At 47.1% G+C, this 20,250-nt stretch overlaps 1 protein-coding gene, 1 long non-coding RNA gene and 1 other non-coding gene across 8 annotated transcripts in view; 1 reads left to right on the top strand and 2 right to left on the bottom strand.

Moving 5' to 3' along the window:
- Nucleotides 1-2,800, top strand: part of HSF3 (Heat shock factor protein 3) — a 15,011-nt gene extending 12,211 nt beyond the window's left edge. For 2 of the 3 annotated variants that reach the window (NM_001305041.2, XM_046939975.1), the window contains exon 13: nucleotides 456-2,800. In NM_001305041.2, the coding sequence (NP_001291970.1) occupies nucleotides 456-790 (335 nt within the window). In that variant the 3' untranslated portion in view covers nucleotides 791-2,800. Of the gene's footprint in view, nucleotides 1-103 lie in introns of all 3 variants that reach the window. The other variant, XM_015285250.4, reaches the window with a different exon arrangement.
- LOC107053194 overlaps nucleotides 1,446-20,250 on the bottom strand; it is a 35,094-nt gene continuing 16,289 nt past the window's right edge. Inside the window, exons 4-6 of one of the 4 annotated variants that reach the window (XR_006939130.1) lie at nucleotides 7,603-20,250; nucleotides 7,324-7,489; nucleotides 1,446-6,741 (exon numbers count right to left, since the gene is read on the bottom strand). This is a non-coding gene — a long non-coding RNA (uncharacterized LOC107053194). The other 3 variants (XR_006939128.1, XR_006939129.1, XR_006939127.1) reach the window with 3 other exon arrangements.
- Nucleotides 20,107-20,206, bottom strand: MIR223 (microRNA 223). Its single transcript, NR_031432.1, has one exon. It is a non-coding gene; the product is annotated as a microRNA 223 (primary transcript).

The raw sequence follows: 20,250 nt of genomic DNA, 5'->3' as shown, positions 1-20,250 counted from the left end.
ACTGGGATTTCCTTGATCTTAATGAAGCTGTACCTCAGTTTTACAAACCCTGTTCTGTTTCCCATGTTGGTGTTAACTGTTCCTCTTTTCTTATGTGTGACAGAGTGCCACAATAAGAAGAAGAAATGCAAATGCCATTGTGGAAGTATCTCCTACGTGGGCTACAACCCACATAAATGCAGTGCAACTCACTTTACTACTTCAGTGATGCCAGTGCATGCAGTGTGTGTAGGGACTTGAAGTGTGTTTCAGACATTGATCTTAAAAGACACAGGAGCCTTAGCTGCAGGCATAGTCTCCTGCAGCTGTTGGTGTAATCTGTCCGAGCTCAGCTGTGTGCTTTTCTTTAGCGAACCAAGTTTTGAAGCAGCCTCTCCAGTTTTCCTTGCCTTGAGTAAGAGACTTCACTTATGTATTGTTGGAGCCTGGAGTTTAAAATGTTTGTTTTCCCTCAGATATGCAGCTGATACAGTACAGGGCCAATCCTCTGCTTTCGTTGTTTGAAGAGCTGCCTTCTGGTGAAGCTGGTGGGAAGACAGAGGATCCAAAAGACCTCCTCCTGGCTCCCCTGGAGGAGAAACCCGCTCTCCATCCTCCTTCAGGTAGTGAAACAGTCTTGCCACTGGCAGTTCCAGCAAACCAGGCTGAGCCCCCAGTGGACGCTCTGGGAATGGGTGATCCACCTCTCCTCTCGGAAGATGGAAATGGAGAGTATAAGCTGTTCCCACTCCTGCTCCTCAGTCCTGTTGCCAACTTCATAGAAGAAGCCTCCGAGATAGAAACTTCCTGAACTCACGTCTGTAACTGGCCTAGTGGTGTGAAAAAGACAGCAAAGATAAGTGGATCAACGAGAAGTTTGATCTTCTCTCTCCTCTCCTGCTTCCTGAGCATCATAATCTATATCAGCTAAAGAAAGTTCTCTTTCTGTGAGCAAAGAGCGCATGTGGGAAAGCTGAAAGAAGCCCTCAAAAGAAGAGCTAATAGGATTGAAGGCACTGGGAGGAGGGAAGGACAGCCTCCCTGTACACATACCACAGTGTATTTCATAACTGTTTTTATCTGATATCCTTATTGCAAAAGGAAAGCTGTTTGTACCCTGTTTGTAAAGTTTGCCTGTTTGTTTTTGGTTTTATTAGCTATATAGCAGTGTGGTGCGTAATGTTTTCCATATGGTTTTATTCTTTCTGAGATGTTTCAAGAAGTGTCTTCTGGTTGGAATTCAGGACTTTTGTTGTTGTTGCTGTTGGTTTGGGCTTTTTTTGAGACTTCTTTTTTAATAGTTTCTGGCTACAATTGTTTGCATCGGCTTGAATTACTTTCCTATTCCTAGATTTGCTCCTAGGTACAGTGAACATTTTTTCCTATGGAAAATTACATTTTAACTCTGGAGTGTTACTTTTTAACATGCTGACACGCATCCATTGCCACGGGTCGTAGGCGTTGTGGTAGAAGTGCTTTGCCACCGTGCGTAGTGCTGATCTCGTGCACATTGCATGGTGGCTTTTCTGGAGTGCCCTGCACCCAGCACACAGGTCACCTGTCCTCAGCAGCTGTGAGTAGCACTGAGTCAGGAGATGTCCAGCAAAGGCCAGCAGCTGTCCTTAAAACGTGAACACAAAAAAGTCAGGGGTAATTTGCAGTGATGGGACATTACAGTAAGATCTCTCTTCTGCTTGCAATAGATGCTTGTTTATCTGACCCTCTGCAGACACTGGACTTTTTCCTGGATTTTCTTAAAGCTTAATCAACTGAATGGATTGACAGTGAATTACAAAAGCTACTATCAGCTTAATCAGAAAATTTTCCCCAAAATTCTCTCCTGCACCATTTTCTTCGCTTCTCTGGACAGCTGTGACAGACATCAGCCCTTATCCCCCCTTACCAATAGGAGAAGTGCTCCTTCACCAGCACAGGTTGGGAAGGGCCTATCCGTAGCTCACAGAAGTCTGAAATTTGCACAGCCATAAAACACAGCTGCTGGAGCTGGGAGAGCCCTGAGGGCAGGCGGAAGACCAGCTGTACAACACTACGTGATTCTATCAAGTAACTGCAGTGGTAGGAAACATTTCTCAGTTCAAGGAAGGCAGTCCACTTACAGGCTTTATTCTCTCTGAAGTTTCCGAACTAATAAGATTTGGGTTCTTTTTATGTTCAAGAATCCAAGTTGTTTTGATATGCTGAAGCCTGCTGGATAATGCACATTATCTATGCTGACCTCGCTAAGGTAGATTTGTGCTTCGTTGTCAGATCTTCCCTGTTGCGAAGGAGGATCTCGCTACTGAGTATGTGTACACCTCAAACACCTTCACAGTGTCATTTTATTCCCCTGCTTATAACTGTTCATTATGTCTGTGACCCCCTACTTTTTTTAATGATTTCTTCCCAAAAGCCTTGATTTTTGCCACGAGTGAGACAATAAAGACCAACCTTTTCCTCAGCACTGCTGTGACAGCACAGTGCAGGTCAGAGTTCTGTGACCTCCATTTCCTGAGCAGGTGAGACTTGAAGTGCAGTCCTGTAATGGAGCAGTGCTGTATTCTTCCACGATGGAGTCTGCTCTCACTGCGTCTCACCATCGGGTGTTTGACTGAATTGCAGGATAGTGTTTTAACACACTTTGTCTCTTAAGAAGTTAAGAAATGGGCTTAGGAACGATTCGTGAATCTGTGTCTGGTTTGTGTTCTGGCCTAGGAAATGGGTATACTTGCTACTTTCCTACCAAGGATTGCAATACGAGGCTGATGAGCAAGGAAAAAAATACACGCTGAACTAATTAAACTGTGGAACTGCAAAACTCAAACTGTGACTCTTGTACGTCCTTTTTGTGCTCCTCTGTGCATGCTGATACATTTCCCAAGCAGTTTGCTGAACCTTCCAGAAGGAAGAGCTTTAAATTTCATTAGGTGTTGTTATGCCACTGCACAGCTGATGCGGTCAGGCCTCACTCAGGACTGATAATGCTGTCCTGCTAATTACAGCTTTGCCAATCGATGATTGGAGTTGGTGATCGTAGGGGACTTTTCCAGCCCTGATGATCCAATGACTGTGTGATCTCACCTTAAAAGCAGTGAGCAGCTCTGCTGCTGACATGACTGCATATGACCAACGAATGCATGCAGCTTATTGCAAATGTGGAGAAGCAAATGGAAATCATTAAACTTCAGGACTGCATTGTTTTGCTATGTTTATTTTGTTCTATTGTTATCTTTATTTTGTCCATCTAGATGATGGTGTGTGAATGTCTGTGTGTGCCCAGGGGACCATACAGTGCTCCTATAAGTACAGGAATTATGGTGAATCTCTTTGAGTTGGGATAGATTTTGGATGTTATGTTAAATGATGTTCATCAGCCCCACTTTAGGGAATCAAAGATGCAAGAATTGTTGCTAATCCAATCTGAGAATAAGAATTGGTGAAATGAGACACTTAGCATGTGAAAGAAAAGGAAATTTATTATGGAGAGTGTAAAAAGCCAGTATCAGCTTTCTATACCCAGTGTGGAAGCTGAGTAGGAGAGAAAGATTGCTGCAGTAATACTGCAGGACAGGCAACTGCCACCAAAAGGGTCTTACAGAGAGCAACAGAAAAGTCGTGACTCAACAGTGTGTTAAAGCAGCAACACATCAACAGCATTGAAATGTTCTGGGAAACGGTTATGTTTTCTTAATGCTGCAACTCTAGGTGAGCGTGCAGTTTTTGGAGCCTTGCAGTAGCATTGTGTTTGTTTTGTTTTGTTTTGTTTTAAAGGTAATTTTAAACTGTGTGTGTGTCTGTGTTTGGTGGACAGGAGCTGGGAAGGGAGCATCCCTGTTACTGAAAAGCAGCCCACCTGTCTCAGGTCCATCCCAGAACTTGTTGCAGTGAGAATGTGGGACTCTGGAGCTGTGGTGCTATATGGAGTGTAGTGGCAATGCTGTCATGGCCTGAAGCAGTGATGGAGCATCTAGTGGAAGGCAGGGCCAGCCCTCGGAGAGGGGAGCTCAGGTGAATGCAGTGTAGCTGAGTGATGGAAGGGCTGGAGCCAGGATCCACCCCTTCCCAGCTCTCATTTAAGAGCTCGCAGTGGAGCTGAGGGTATCTTTATGGATATCTCTGCTCACCTGAGGTCTTCTAAAGGTAAGCAGCTTTTTTTTTTTTCCTTTGTTTCTGCATCTATGGCTGCTACCTTTGGGCTTATCCTTATTTGCTGTAGCCTAGGACTTTGCCATCCTGCTATTATTGTTGGGCTTTCTGTCACATTATACCTTTACATGGAGCTACTGGGAGGCAGAGATACTCCAAAGACAGGTGGCCTGGTGAACTTCTGAGCAGAGAGGTGGGTGTGACTTGTGCTGCTTGGAGAATGAAGGGAGAAGGGCTCATCCTTCCTGCAGGTGGAGTAGTGGGTAGAGCCAACCAAACTGTGAGATGTGGCACTTCTGTATGAACACAAGAACAACAATGCTGCCCACACTGTCCACTCTTCTCTCCCTGCCTGTGCTTCCGCTATTGCTGGTCTTAACCTAGCTAGGAAAGACCATCTGTGCTCTACTTGTTTGAGGCAGTTCTTTTAAGCAGCATAACCCTTGCTCTTACGGGTTAATTTGCTTTCCCTTCTTTCATCTTTGTTTTCAAAGCAAAGTAGTGGATTTTGCTCTGTGCGGTGAAACCCTTCTCCAGGATTTGAGGCAGTTGGCAATGCAAAATAGAGACTGGATCCTAACCCAGTGTGGGATACCTCTGGAGGAGAGAGCAGCTGCTGTGCATCTCATGCAGCACAGCTGACGGCGTGCAGTGAGCCTGCAGGGAGACAAGCTGAGGTTAAGGCAGATCATCCCACAGAAGCATTTGTGTTTTCTGAAATCGGAGTTAAGACAGCCTCCAAAGAGTCACTAAAGCAGGAACACGGAAGGAGCAAGTCCTGTGATAGCAGTGGGGCTACCAAAAGCATTGGTAGCCAGGAGTGTGAAACCTGTGGGTATAGGGATGATTCGATACCTGCTTTTGTGAACCCTTAGGTGGCACAGAGCAGGAAATGAATGCTCAGATGGCTTCACGTATACAGGTTCCACTCTTAGTGCTAGGAACCATTTATTAGAGTTTGACTGAGCTCATGGGTAAACCAGAACTGATGTCAATGACCTGGGAATTTCTAGGAAGGGAAGTTAATTTTCAGGAAGATCATTTGTACATTACTCTTGTGTTGCATGACTTGAGCCTTGAAGGCAGTGCTCTTTAACACTAAAATTCTGTTTTGTCAAGTAGAACAAAGGCTATGATTTCTTGACTGTACAGTTCTCTGGTAAGCGTGGGAAAACTGATGTGATGCACACAGCTGTAAGTCCCATGTAGTTACCTTCTGTGGGCTGTGCAGGAAGTACTTCCGCTCTGTTTGGGCAGTTGGCTTTGGCCAGACCAAATTAAGAACATCTTGCAGTAAAATTTGAGGTTTTTTCTTTTTTTTTTTTTTCTTTTGCCTGGGTGCAGATGCTTCATAAAAGCACGCTGAGGGCTTTCTACCTTGTCCAGTTACCTTTGGTGGTTTGCACAAAGTTCAGCGCTGCTTCCCACTACCTTGCAGGCTAAAAAATGCATTTGCATCATCAGGAAAACTGCAACACTCTAGCCTTTGGCAGGCTATTTTAAAACCTGAGGGTAAGACCCAAGCTCTGTAGGTGTGGGCCCTATGGGTGGGGTTGGAGGTCCCATCTGCAATTGCTCTTTGTGAAACATGGACTCTTGCTGCGCTACTTCTTACCAGCCGGAGATGTAGGAGCAGAAATTCCCAAAGAAAGAGCAACATTGTCACTTTATCTGAGCTGAGGAAATGATGCTGAGCAGCATCATGCCCAGTGTGCAGCAGGAGGGTGGGTTCCTGTGAGGGGCACAGCTGCAGGGTGCCCTATTGCCTGGCACTGCAAAGGGAGAAAGCAGCAGATTCAATCCAAAGCAGAGGCACTGAAATATGAGGACACATATGATGACTCAGGGAGAACATTGGCTGCTACATCTCTGTCACAAGGAGAGAAAGATACAGTGTTGGTCATATTTGAGGAACTATGATTCTTCATGTTTGGTTTAGCTAAGTAGTCAACTTCCATCCTGTACAATTACGGCTTCAGGAAGTCTTGCATGTCCGGTTCAAAAAATTGTCATATCAGCAATTTTAACTTGGGTTTTTAGCCACTCTACATTCAGCTCTTTCCTCCAGGCTGGCCATGCTTTACGTAGTTTTACTGCAAATTTTACTGCTGCAAATTCCATGGCAGCTATAATCAGAGCTCAGCTGAAATCACATTCCTCAAGTCATCCAACTGTGGATGTGCCTCTGCCCAAAGAGTGAAACGAAACCTGCACTGTGTCCATCAGGTTACTGACTTTGGACAAATGAAGATGGTCACTGGATTTCATTGCCCTGCATAGGAAGGGAGAGCTGCCCAACACCACCTAACTGCAATGCTTCCAGAGAATGGTCTGACTGCTACAGTGTAACCAGGATGGATCCCTGCTGTGATGGGATGCAGCTGTGGCAAGATGAGATGAATTGCCCTTCCAGCTCCAAGAGAAAATGGCCCCCATGTTTCAGACACATCTGCCTTCAGCTCGGAGATGCCATTTGGTATTTCTTGCAGCCTTTAGACCTCCCATAGTGATGTGATTGCCTTTTCGGTGACAGCAGTCTTCCAGGGGGCTCTACTGTTTCTCTCCCTCCATCAGTCTCTTCTTTCCAGCTGAGAAGTCAATGCAGACAAATCTTCACCACTGACACAATAATGAGGAGTGGAGGGGAAACAAAATTATTTCTTGGAAGTACTTAAGTGGGTTGTGTTAAATGATGCAGTTGTTAAAATTAAATGCCAACTGGATGTTAAAAATATGACTATCAAAAAAAATAACAAGCAGTAGCTTTAACGAATAATTGACTGCCTGCAACCTAATTCACTTGGTAGGCTTGCTTTCACATACATTTCTTGTCTTTTGTAACTCCTCCTTTTGTTAATATTAATAATACACTGAATGCAGAATAATTCTGTGTGTAACGCCTACATTTGGATCTACTTTTAAAGGCACCCTCACAATGTGTGCCCAGAACACCTCCTGGATTGAAGTTCCACTGCCAGCAGCCACAATTCACCTCTCAAGAAAACACTGTATGTGTTTGCAGAGCGCAAGGTGTGACAAACGTGATGACTTCTGCTATGAGCCAGATGACCACAGCAGAAAAGTGTGCCAAGATAATCTGTGATGCTCTGAAAATGGGAGCAGCAGGCAGTGATTGCCTGCTCACCTCTGGGAGGTAGAATCTGCTGTAGCATTAAGTGTGGATGTCTCTGGGTTGCTGACCTTTGTCGTGCACCTTCTCTTGCTGCCCTGGGAAGTACATCTGCAGCTGCATCACAACAGGGCACAGCTTCTGGGCAGGTGGAGAAAAACACAGCTTTTGTGGGGAAATTCCTTTCATAGCAAAGAACAGGATGTTGATTGCTTTTTTTTTTTTTAATAAACTTCTCTGTTGAAACAAACAAACAAAAAAAAAACAGTAAAAGTTTTTCTGGTCTGGAGGGCTCTGTTAGGCAAAGGAACTATGGCTGTTCCTTTTCCTCACTGGGGCCACAGACTGACCTGCACGTAATGTGCTGCTGAAGTACTGCATGTGTGTGGTAGAAGAGCACAGTACCATCAGCAAAGAAGACTCCAAGGAAGCAAACGGAGCCCCAGCAGGTTGATCTGTGCCTCGTGCTCCTGCCTGATGTGCAGTGAGTCGGTGCACTCACTCCTCCCATGGGAAGGCTGCTGTGCTTTGCCATTTCTGGATGCCCAGTTTTGAGCCCTTGAGTGTGATGGAAGGAGATGCTGAGCCATATCATCACGCACAAGTCAGAGGTAGCTGAATTCTTGCTTTTCAAGCATGCTCCATTTTGCTCTCCCTTGTTACTGAGTACTTGATTATGTGGCCATCATAAAGCTCTTTTGTTATGAAGTGAAGGCAAACATGGAATAACTGGAAGAAAATTGAAAGGACAAAGGAAATATACGAAACCATGAGGGGGAAAAAAAAGAAATAGAATATTAGTCAGAATAAGACAACAGAAGAGGGTGGGGATGGGCTTTGAAATGGAAAGAGACAGATCTTTGCAGTCTTTGGTCATCCTTCACCTCAGTGAGTGGACTCGTGATATTTCAAAAAGAAGGAAGGAAAAAGGACAGCAGTGCAGCCTGGATCCCAGATGACACAGGACAGAAGAAAGGGAAGTGTTCTTGACTTGTCTTCTGGTCCAAGAAGGGTGGAGGTCTCTCATCAAGTGCAGGAGGAGGAGAGCGGAGCCGCAGTCTGGGGAGGATGGGAGCAGTGGTGCTGCTGGCGGTGATGGTGACGGCTTTTGTTGGCTGCAAGGGTGAGTAACTGCTTCTTTGTACAAGAAGAAAAGTCAGAACTAAGAGGGCAGGAGAATCCTTTTCAGTTATGATGTCCTGCTTTTTAAAAGTTGTGAGGTGTGGGGAGCCATTACTTTCTTCTTGAAAAACAGAGCCTGAGAGTTCACAAGTCTCCTTTGGGGAGACTCCTACTAGGGACACCCAGCTGCCTCTGAGAGTGCAGCAGGTGGGGCAGAGTTAGGCAGGCTGGCTCCATGTGCCACAGCTGAACAAAGCAGGACCTTTCAGGATCCTTGCAGAGGACATGCTCTGATGTGGTGTGTTGCCTTCCAAAACTGTCTTTGTGAAGCTGGAATATGCACGTTCTTCTAGAATTTGGTAGGCGGATGGTTGGACTGGATGATCTTGGAGGTCTTTTCCAACCTGAGCAATTCTATGATTCCAATTTAATAATGCATCTCCATTTCTCTGCTAGTGTGGTCCTGGGAAGAAGAGATACAGCTGTAACTGTGAGGGTATATGCAGGCACAAACAATTCCCCTTGGTTACTCCCGATGTCCTGGCTCTCTAGGTACATTAGGAGAGGTGACAGTGGAACCTTGGCTTCAATTCATATGCCCATGAGGCATATGTGCTGCTCCTGGGACAGCTGAGATTGGCAGAGGAAGGTCTTGGGCAACAGGAGAAAGGTGCTTTGACAAGCTGCTTACAGAAGCATGGAACTGCTCCTGATGCAAACACATTGAAGTATGTTCCACATCTCACATTTGTTGCGGATTAATGCAGTGGAACACAACCTTTGCCTTTCTGGGGAAAGAGGGAAAGGCAGAATGAGAAAAAGGGGCTTGGATAGAGGTGAGCCTAGTCCAGCTACATTCAGGTAATGTGCTGCTGATGTGAGATGTTTCCCAGAGCATTGATGGCCTCACTGGACAGGGAGTTGGAAAGAGTGGGAGAATAAATGAAGTATCACAAAGTCTGCACCCCCTCCTCCTGTGCCTGTTTGAGTCCTGGCAGCGTATTTGTTTGGCTGAGACAGATACCAACCAAGGAATCTAGTCAGAGCTGAAGTTCTCCAAGGCTAATGCAAGAGATTGGGTTTGATCTGCTGTTCCAAATCCAGTAGTTCAGACCAGTAAAGGCAGATACCTGCCTGCATAGTGCTTTCATGCCACTGGGAATGCTGGTGCAAACAGGCTAGGAAGGAGGCACTCAACTCTTTTACAAATGGACCAGAGAGTAAGAACTCTTTTTTTTTTTTTTTTTTTCTCCTCTCTTCTTTGTGCATTACTGATGATACAAATCTCTCACTACTCTGCTGCTTTCAAACATAGATCTGCAGGTTTCTGTCTATTCAGCTCTACCTCCCCAGTGTGAGAACTGACATCGTTCTTCTGGAAGTCTCAGGAAGTATCTCAGTTTAATAAGCATCATGGGGAGGAAATGTTTCTTTTAAAAATACTGTATCAGTGATGAGTGCTTTGCTGGTGCTGTCAGGAATAAGTTCCACAGAGCTCAGCCCCAGCAGCCCCCTCAACTGCCCCTGTGGACAGAGATGCACAGACCCCCTCTGCACGCTCCTGTGGCTCAGACAGCACTGCTGCACAGAGAAGGGTTTTTCCCTGCACAGCTCTACTGCTGACTCCGTCAGCACTGGGGTAGTTTCATAAGAAGTTAATGATGCTAAGAACTGCAAACAGTGAGTCTTACATGCACGCTTATTGCAGTGACACAGTAAATGTGATTTGTTCACCCTTCCTCCCATACAGGGGGTACAGGACAATGCTGCAAGTGGTGCTGTCAGAACAAGCAGTGTCAGCAGTGGAGGGAGAGGCCACTGCTGTTTGAGTCATCCTGCAAGTATAAGTGGAAAGCCAAGCAGCAGAAGTTCAGCATGAAAGCTGTGGCAAGGGAGCAGGAATAAGAGATGCTCCTGAAGTTCTTGTGAAGGCTGCAGCAGTGATGTTGTTACTGGGAGGGGGATTTGTGCCTCTCAGTACTGAGAAGGAATTGAGAACTGGCCAGTGTCCAGAGAGAAGCAATAAGAATAGCCTTGAGTTTGGTGTAACTGTTCACTTCCCTATGCTCAGTGAGATGGGGACAGGCCCAGATTTAGTTGGCTGTGGTCTACAGCATATCTAAGATGCTACCATGCGCTGGCTTCCACTGCCTAGTGGCTTCTTGTTGGTCCTAAGGGACGTCCCCCTCTTCTTCTGCGTTCTTGTTTCTTCCCTTCAATTGTTGTTTCCTTGCAGCCCTCCTGGACCTGTCTGGTGCAGCTCAGGTCAAAGGGGTATGGATGGGATCCACCACTTTACCATGTACCTACACGCCCTCAGAAGGTTTTACACAGCAGACACTCACCTGGAGCATGGAGAGAGACCTCAGCACCTCCACCATCTTTCGGAGGGATAGTTCTGGTGACCACATCCTGTTGTCTCGATTCCGAAACCGAGTCAGCGTCCCAAAGAGCAGCCCGGGGGATGCCTCACTCCATATCACAGACCTTGAAATTCCTGACAGCGGACACTACACCTGTCAAGTCATCTGGAGGTCTGAAAACTACAGCTTGGTAACAAAGGAGGTGACCACTATGGTTAAAGTTGCTAAAGGTAAATCCAGTCATACAGCCTTGCTGTTGTATAATCTGTAGAGCAATTTGGAGAAGAGGCAGTTCACCCCATTCTGCCTACCCACATGCAAGATGGGTGTTGAGGTACCCGGATGGGAAGAGCTTTGTGCTCAGTTCTGTGGATTCAGGAAGGGGTAGCAGTGAGTCTGCACCCAGCCTGGATCTCACAGTGGGCCACAGATCCAGGTGGCAGAGCTAGCACCCATGACTGGTCTGGTTCTCTGCAGTTACCCAGTGTCCCTAGCTCTTGTAGCACATGGGAGTCATGCTGGCCAGATGTGATTTCTCCCCTTCCCAGGCACCCTCAGTGTGTGTTCAAAAAAAAAAAAAAAAAAAAAAAAAAAAAGCTCTTTCCTCAGAGGGGCCTTAAGGCAGCATTTGGGAAAGGCAACAACTCAGCAGAGCAGGCTGCTGTGGTGCAGCAGTGGCAATAGGTGACACAGCTGGTGCAGATCTAGCCATAAGCACAGCTGTGCAGAGCACAACCCAGCAGGGAGGTGATGTCCTGGGAAAAGATCGTGAGGATGGGAGTTGCCTCAGTGTGAGGGAAACCTTCCCCCACCATAGCCTCCGTGACCTGGACCCATCTGCTTTGTCTTGCAGTGGCCGTAACCAAGCCTGTCATCGTGGCTGGAGAGCTGGGGCTGGCGGTGCCGGTGGGAGCCAAGGCCAGCCTGACCTGCGTGGCTCAAGGGTCCCCCCCTATCACCTACCGCTGGTTCCGGGCAGTACCAGGCAGGAGTGGGCAGCTCCTGGGCAGTGAGGCTGAGCTGGTGTGGAACAGTCTGCAGCCCTCCAATGTGGGGATGTACTACTGCGAGGTGCAGAACAGGGTCAACACGGGGATAGTGCAGCGCAGTGATGCTGTTGAGCTCACAGTGAGAGGTGAGTCCCAGCCCTCGGATCTTCATTGAGGCAGCCACAGAAGGGGAAACATTTCCTTCTGTGCAGGGTTTGTGTGCATAATGCCAAATGTGGACCGCATCCTGCCTGCTTCAGAGTGCAGCAAGTCAGGCAGGGCCCAGGAGATGGCACCCGGCCCCTGGCAACAGGGCTGAGCAGGAGGGAGCCTGGCTCAGCCCTCAGTACACCTCAGCAGACCGTGCTGGCAGAGCAAGGCTGACACTGTAGTGCCTATGGAGAAGCACGCCAGGCTGCCGGGAGTGGCTGAGGGAGTGCTGCATCCTGCCGGCACACACTGAGCCTTCCTGCCGTGTTCCATTTGCAGATCTGCCTGTCACAACGGATGCACACCGCCCAGCCACAGGTCAGCAGGGAGAAATGTGTGGCCAGGGCGAGGGGCCAGGGGCTGGGAGCTGACCCAGTGCTTAGCAGTAATAAAAGCACTCCTGGGAGGATGCTTAAGTCAGTCCAAAAGTCACCAAGACAACAACCTGATGCAGTGCCTGAAATCCTTCCCAAGAGCCCATGCAGACTGAGTACCGACACTTTGGTTCCTTACAGCAGTCTCTTGGCAGCCATCCATTGGAACACAAACTCAATGATGCCCATGTAAAGCCAACCCATTGGAGGGGGAAGCTTATATTGATATCTACAATTAGGCACGCCACCTCAGACTCCCCTTAGACCTTAGAAAGGAATGAACAGAAACAACAGATACAAATGAGACAAAAGCCACTGTAAAGCAGTTGCTTTCCTTGCTAAGGATATCTCCTCTGAGGAAGGACTCGCAGTTGCCAGTTCCTCTTTCTGGGTTTTGGGAACTCAGACCTGGGCTAGAGTAGATCCTCTTGTAGAAACTTTAATGTTGAGGTCATTTCTTCTGAACTGATCGTGCCCCACCATAGCAGGTCATGCAAATCAGCTAAGGCAACTAGAAGTTACAGGAAGGGGTTGCTTATTTCCAGAGCTTATCTATTTTCATGGCCTAGAAAAGGCAGATTGGAATTGCACTGCACACTTTTCATTCTTGTTTGTTTTGCAGATCTGCCTGAGGCAGCAGTGACTTCTGAGAATGCTGTGGGATACCCAGAAACAGATGAAACAACTCAGAGTAAGTGGAGACATCAGTGTAACTTGGAACAAAATTGGGGGACCTGAACTGACCGCTCAGTATCTTCCATTCCAAAGTTCATGTTCTGTATTTTGGCTATAAGTGGTATTGCTAGCTGTTCTCAAGGGACCTAGATGTTCTACTGGGACTCTTAAAATAAACCAGACGCTTTTAGGAAAAAAAGAAATAAGTTCCATAACCAGAACATCCAGGCTTCTTGCAGCAGTTCCTGATCAGTAGTTCATTCTGGTCTCAAGGCTGGAGCAACAGAAAGGACTGTGTGTAACTCAAGGTGACTCTCTGTACCTCATCTAGGTTTGCAGCGCCCTGGTAGGTTTGAACATGCTCCAGGTACAATTGAATGAAAAGTGGTGAGAGCACCACCTGAAAGCCTTTCTTCCATGACATGCATTGCACACTTCTGCCCAGCTCACAGCTACAGCCCCAGCACTCAGCAAGAGGCTTCAGCTCACACAAACACCCGTGTGGGGCCAAATGGGCAAGATGCTGTTATGGGGGAGTAGCAGGGACATGGACAAGAGGCACACAACTGCATGCAGAGCTCAGGGGCTGGCTGGGCCTCCAGGACATGGTCAGCACCATATAAGTGCTGCTGCAGCCTGGGAGGGCTTCTCTGTTTGAAAATCTTGTGCCATATCGCTATAGGTTCCCAGAGGACTCACCTGTACCTGATCATCCTGATTGCTGTGTTGGGTGGTGCTGTGGTTTTCCTTGTCATTTTTGCTATTGCTTGTACTAGAAAGCCCAAAAACGGTGAGTAGGCTGTTGTGGGGAGCTTGAATGCCTGCCCTGGTTTAGCTCTGAGGGCTTTGTGGGCTGGGGTTGGTACTGTCCTCACAGCTACATGTGACAGCTCTGGTAGCTGAATTGTGAAGACACTTGAGCAAAGCACACATGAATCAAAATAGGTGGTGAAAGACTGAAAAGGGCATTTTCTTTTTACTTAACAAACACAAAATGTATTTATTGAATGCCTGAACACATAAGAGCATGCAAACGCTTTTTTTTTTTTTTTTTTTTTTTTTTTTTATCTCTGTTAAAGGCATTCAGAATAGCATCTTTCTAGCAGGGGTTGGCAGGTAGGGCAAGGCAGCACTGTGCTCTCCCCAGCCCCATTCCTATCCCCACAGTCCCATCACTCTGCCTTGGCTCCCTTCCTGCCCCAGTCCCAGCCAGTGTTCCCCAGGGAGCAACAGGGTGGAGAGTGATTCCTGAAGGTGGGAATACCTGGGAGCAGTTGTGGTTTCTTTGTTGCTTTTGTTTGCTTTCTTTCCTTTTTACTTTTATTCCTGGGGCTCGTTAGCCATAAAATGTACTGATGCATATGTTCAGTTCTTCCTTTTCTTTTCAGAATCCATCTATGAAGTTGCTTTGTAAGTATGATTTTTCACCTACTATGTTGAGAAGACTTTTAAGGGCATCATACTGATATTTGTTTCAGAAAAGCCTTTTTGCCCAGTGAAAAGACAAAGATATCTTTTATCTGGCTGGGATAGAGTTAACGTTCCTTGTAACAGCCCTGACATTGCTTTACATTTGTACCTAAAACAGTATCAGTAACCCCTCAGGGATTTGGCTATCGCTGAGCACCTGCGCAGCACCAAGGTTCTCTTTCCAACCCACAGGGGCCAGTAGGTCAGGGTGGGCAATAGCTTGGGGGAATGCAGCCAGGGCAGCTGACCTATCCTGACCACAAGGTTTTCCACACCATATCACGCCCAGCTCAGCAATAAAGCTGAGGGATGTGGGAGGAGTTGGGAGAGGTGTTTCTGGTTACCTCAACTGCCTTTGGAAGCAACCATCACATGTACTGAGGCTCTGATTCCCAGGCAGTAGCTGGGCATTGCCTGCTTATGGGAAGTAGGGAATGAATCTCCCTACTTCTTTTTGATTGCTTCCACACACGGCCTTTGCTTTTGTCATTAAAATGCCTCCATCTCAACTCAAGAACTTGTCCATCTTATATACTCCTCCTGTTATACTGAGGAGGTGGAGTGAGATAGCAGCTGTTAAGGGGGACTTAGTCCTAATTCTTATGAATGTTGCTTTGTTTCAGTCACAGCACTGCAGATGTCATTACACTGGACACTGATGTGGAAGTCCCTGTTAGGTGCAGAAAAGAGAAGATAAATTCTGAGACTGAGGTATCCTATGAAAACATTACCATGATATGCAACAACTATGAGAGCACGACAGACAACAGCTATGAGAGCATATGTCTGAACAAAAATGCCGAGAGTGAGACCCTTGTGAATGCAATGGAATCAGAATACAAAGTTCAGAACTTTCAGTAGAGTACCAGCATTTCCACACAAGCAGCTGTGCAGAAGATGGGGCTGCAGATATTGAGCGGTAAACTCTACCAGGGGAAACTATTCTTCCTGTCTGCCTTATTCTCTGATAAATATACCAGTTGTACTTCTTTCTGTAACTCAGAGGAACTGCATAACCTTCTTAGGATTTGGTGAATGAGTCCCTGCCCATTGGTGCAGAAACCTTCAGCCAAGCTGTTGTCTGTCTATACATTTTTAAGTAGCAAATAATTTCTGAGCAGCCTGAAGGAGCAAAGTGAGAAAGAAAGGATCTGAAGGAGGGGAAACAGAAATGTCTTTTGCCTCCAGGTCAAGGTGCAGCTGGGTGCAACACTGCTAGCCAATAACATCAGCAAGGTGCACTCTCAAGTGCATGTTCCCCTGTTAGGGCATGCCAGACTGTGAGGAGCCGAGAACTGTACTAGAAATGTATGGCCTCTGGCTTTTACAGTCCAGCAAATACTGGTTGTACAGCTTGTTTGTTCTTGAGTTGTCTTGTTAGAGGAAAGTAAAGGGACTACACAGGGGGGTTGATATCCCAGGAATATCACAAGTGGGAATAACCTTGTAGGCGATGAGCCTCTTAACTGGCACCCTCTGTTTTTCTCCTGGCAAAGCAGAGCTGGCATTGAAGGGATTGCTAGCACTTCATTTTACAGTGTGGAAGCCAGAAGCATGATTAAAAAAAGAAGCATTGCAGAGAGAAATCTGAGGCATTTGGAATAGTGACTGAGTAAGGGATCTCCCTGCATCCAGCACACTGAGACTGACTCACTGTATGGGATGTGACTAAATCTGTCTGGTTACCAGTGTGATGTTTGTGCTTGTCTATCTAACGAGGGTGCTGTGAGCTTTTGTTTGTAAAATGCTGTGAAAAGTGCTTGATTATTGCAATGTCATTTATTTCCCAGGGCAAATACAAAATGCTTCAAAAGCATCTGTGGTATATTCTGTCTTTCTTGGTGTTTCACCACACAAGTGCCTTCATTTTTCTGTTGTTAAGCAAATCTGTGCTCTTGCTCTGTCTTCTGGTTCAATTCTGCAGAACGGATAGGGGTACAGACCAGACATGGCCAGCATTCAACTTTTGGCCTCTAACACAGCAACCCTCAACATCCTTCTCTCTAAGGAAAGATGGATTTGATGGGTGGGCTGTTGATCGGACAAAGAACTGGCTGCAGAACTGAGTACAGAAAGTGTTTGTCAATGGCTCAATGTCTGGAGTGATGCATGGTGTCCCCCAGGGGTCAGTGCTGGGACTGATACTCTTTAATATCTTCCTCAGTGACATCAACAGTGGGATTGAGTGCACCCTTAGCAGTTTGCTGATCACCCCAAGCTGTGGGGTGTGGCTGACATGCCAGACAGACGAGATGCCATCCGGAGGGACCTAGACAAGCTTGAGCAGTGTGCCCAGGTGAACCTCATGAGGTTCAGCAAATCCAAATGCAAGGTCTTGCACCTGGGTTGAGGCAACCCTCACTACCAGTACAAACTGGGGGATGAAAGGATTGAGCACAGCCCTGCTGAAAAAGCCCTGAGGGTACTGGTGGATGGGAAGCTGGACTGGAGCAAACGGTATGCCTCGCAGCCCAGAAAGCCAACCGTATTCTGAGCTGCACCAAAAGCAGTGTGGCCAGCAGGGGGAGCGAGCTGATCCTGCACCTCTGCTCCTTGCAGGTGAGGCCTCACCTGGAGCACTATGTGCAGATATGGAGTCATGCTGGAGAACATCCAAAGGAGGGCCACAAAAAACAATCCCAGGGACGTAACACCTCTGAGAGCTGGGGCTGTTCAGTCTGGAGAAGAGAAGGCTCTGAGGTGACCTGAGAGCGGCCTGTCAGTATCTAAAGGTGGGCTACAAGAAAGAAGGGGACAGACTCTTTAGCAGGGTCTGTCGTGATGGAACAAGGGGAAGTGGCTTCAAGCTTAAGAGGGAAAATTTAGGTTAGATATGTGGAAAAAGTCTTTTCCAGTGAGGGCAGTGAGGCACCAGAACAGATTGCAGAGATGTGGTGGATGCCCTAGCCCTGGAGACTTTCAAGGTGAGGCTGGATCAGGCCCTGGGCAACCTGATTGAGCTGTGGATGTCCCTGTTCATTGTTGGGGAGCTGGACTAGATGACCACTGAAGGTCCCTTCCAACTCTAAGGAATCTATGACTCTGTGACTTGGAAGTTTGACTTGGGTTTCCTTTTTAGAGAGGACAGCTGGGAGGCATCAAGTCATCCCACACCTGCCTCCTCTCATTATTTCAACCACAGTTGCAGGCACTGCAGGATGGCTGTGCTGCAGCAGTAGGCTGCTGAGCTTCCCAAACTAAAGGTGGCACTCAGCAGGACTGTGTCCCCAGGGGCTATGTGGCACTTAGCCCCATGCTGAACACTGATCTGCACTCGTGCTGGTGCTGTGCTCCAACCTGGCCTGCTCCCTGTTCCTGCCTGCTGGAGAGGAGGGTGGCTGTGTCCTGGCTGAGGATGGTGAAGTATTGGGACTGCTAGAAATACAGGTGAGGGGCTCTTCTGTCCTCAAAGGGCTGTGTGCTCTTTGTAGCTCATGCACTCACTACAGAGTGCACCTCATGGAAGCTGGCCTTGAAGGCACAGGGCTGAAACAGCAGTGTTGGTGCTGGCAGTCCTGGATGAAGCAGGACAAAACAAAAGAGGAAAATGGGGAGCTGCAGCCCTTTGTACATGGAGCAGAAGCATGTGGTATGAGGTCAGTGCTGTGTGTGAAGGAACTGAAAGCTTCTCAGCTTCCCTATTGTCATCACAGCAGACAAAATGTAGAACATGGCTCTCTTTTCTTCCATTCCAAGTCTCAACCTCATTCATTTACAGCTAGCCTAATGTTTTATGCAAGATTTACTTCCATTATAAGCTCCCGACTTCAAGTTCCCTCACTGACACACTAACAATGTGGTTTCTCCAAACTTTGATTCCTCCCAGCACCAATCTTCTCTGAGGAATTCCAGGCAGTTTCCTCAGGAGCCCTGAATTCTGGGAGAGGCTGCAGAGGAAGAAAGCAACAGAAACAAAGAAAGAGATAGCAAATGCCCCAGCTAGAGCACATCTTGAGTACCTCAGCTGTTGGCACTGCCTCCAATATAGGCAGCAAAATGGCCTTGGTCACCAGGGAAAGCTCAGTGGAAACACACGCCTTCTCCACTGCGCAGCTTGTTGTCCCCTCTATGCACCATGTGGTTATTTTTTTTATTTATATTTTTTGCATGCTTAGTGTAAAAGCTGTTGGGAACAGAACATCTTCCTTCTGAAAGTCATAGAGGGCTCCGATGTGTTGCATCTCTATCAAACAGAACTTCTCCTTTCCGCGTGCTGGTCATTCACCCAGTAATATGACTCATCTGACAGAGCCCAGCTCCACACCAGCACAGAAAGGGAAACCTCAGCTTCCGCTCTGAAACTACAGGGTCTCCAGAAAAGTACACTGTTTCTAGCAGCCAGCACCATGTCATGAGACTTGAAGCTCCCCTTGCTTCTGTACAGCTAGGCAGACCTACTGGCTTCTGAACTGCCAGGTGTGCCCACCCTCAGAGCCCTCCTGAACCTGCTGCTCTCAACAGAGAGAGAGCAGACAGAAGTCTCTGGTAGAAAAGTTTGTCCCCCTCTACTTTGGTATCTCTTGTAGAATAAGAATGGATTAACTTTCTTCCCCTAAAAGGCAGAGGGGCAAACTTTTCTGAAAGGAAAAGGTATAAATGCATAAAGGAAGCAACTGCAAAGAGCTTAAGATGAACTGGCTGTGCTGCACAGCACAACACTTCAGGCCCACCGCAAGCTGGAGGTCTGTGAGTGAGACAAGGGTTGGGGCTGATATATCTGCCTGCTACGTTAAGGATCCACAGAGGACAAAACAAACCCTCAAATAATAGACTTTGTTCTCTTCTGAAGCTGACCTCAGTGATAGTGATCAGAGTGATGTCTCTGAGTCATGCGTAGGTGCTGGAAAGAGACCATGGGAGTGTGAGTCACAGCGGGTACGACTGTGTTTGTCCAGAAGCACACAATGAGCCCTGCAGATAGGACTTACTCAGAAGTCAGAACATAGTTTACTTAGGCCAAACTAAATATTAATTGGTCCCAACTTTGTACAAACTGCAACTTCTTCAGAATATTTAGGGAAAAAAAAAAAAAAAAGCAGCTTAGTATTAAAATTTATCAATATTCTCAAATTCTGCAAAATTTGCTGGTGCTGCCGTTCTAAAAGAAAGGTCAGCAGAGTGCTGGGACTTTCCTCTTAGCTTCTGAGCAAAGTGGTTTGTCAAATTGGGCTGGGCACTTGTACTCTGTCAGCTCCACCCCTCACTCACCAAGAGCCATCTCCAGCTGTGTCTCTGATATGCTACAAGGCCATCCTTAAAAATGGTAAGAGACCATTAGATCTTCCAGTGAGATCACTTAGAGGGAATTATTTTAACAAGATAGAAATGTGGCAAAAACAAGAAGCAGCCTTGCTGCAAGTGCTGGCTAGAAAGACCCAGCCAAAGCCAAACAACAGAGCTGCAAGGAGAAGTAATGGACTCCAGGGTCTTTCTGAAAAACAGCCCAGTTCTGTTCTCCCAGTGCACAGGAACTGTACCAGCAGTTTGCCACTAGGAATACCACTTCAACAAGCACCTCTGTGCAGGGTGGAAAGGAAACCTGACAGCATGAAATCAGTGGGACACCCAGTTTGTTCCATACCTCGTTGGGTTTTTAGAGAGGAGCAGAATATGGATGTGAAGGAGTCCATCCCCTTGGTGTGCGGCCGTGTTGCTCAGCAAGTGCCTCACTTGGGGTATTTGACAAACTGACACTCTGCCAGACTGAGTGTCAAACTCAGCTTGTCAAATACACGCAGTGCTGCACTGCAGCTGTCACCAGGCTGTCACTGTCCTCGCTTGCATGATGTCCTGGG

Source organism: Gallus gallus, chromosome 4, assembly GCF_016699485.2.
Source record: "Gallus gallus isolate bGalGal1 chromosome 4, bGalGal1.mat.broiler.GRCg7b, whole genome shotgun sequence".
In the NCBI taxonomy this organism is placed as follows: Eukaryota; Metazoa; Chordata; class Aves; order Galliformes; family Phasianidae; genus Gallus; species Gallus gallus.
The sequence above is the reverse complement of the archived record's forward strand: the minus strand, read 5'-3'. Positions and strand labels throughout refer to the sequence as shown.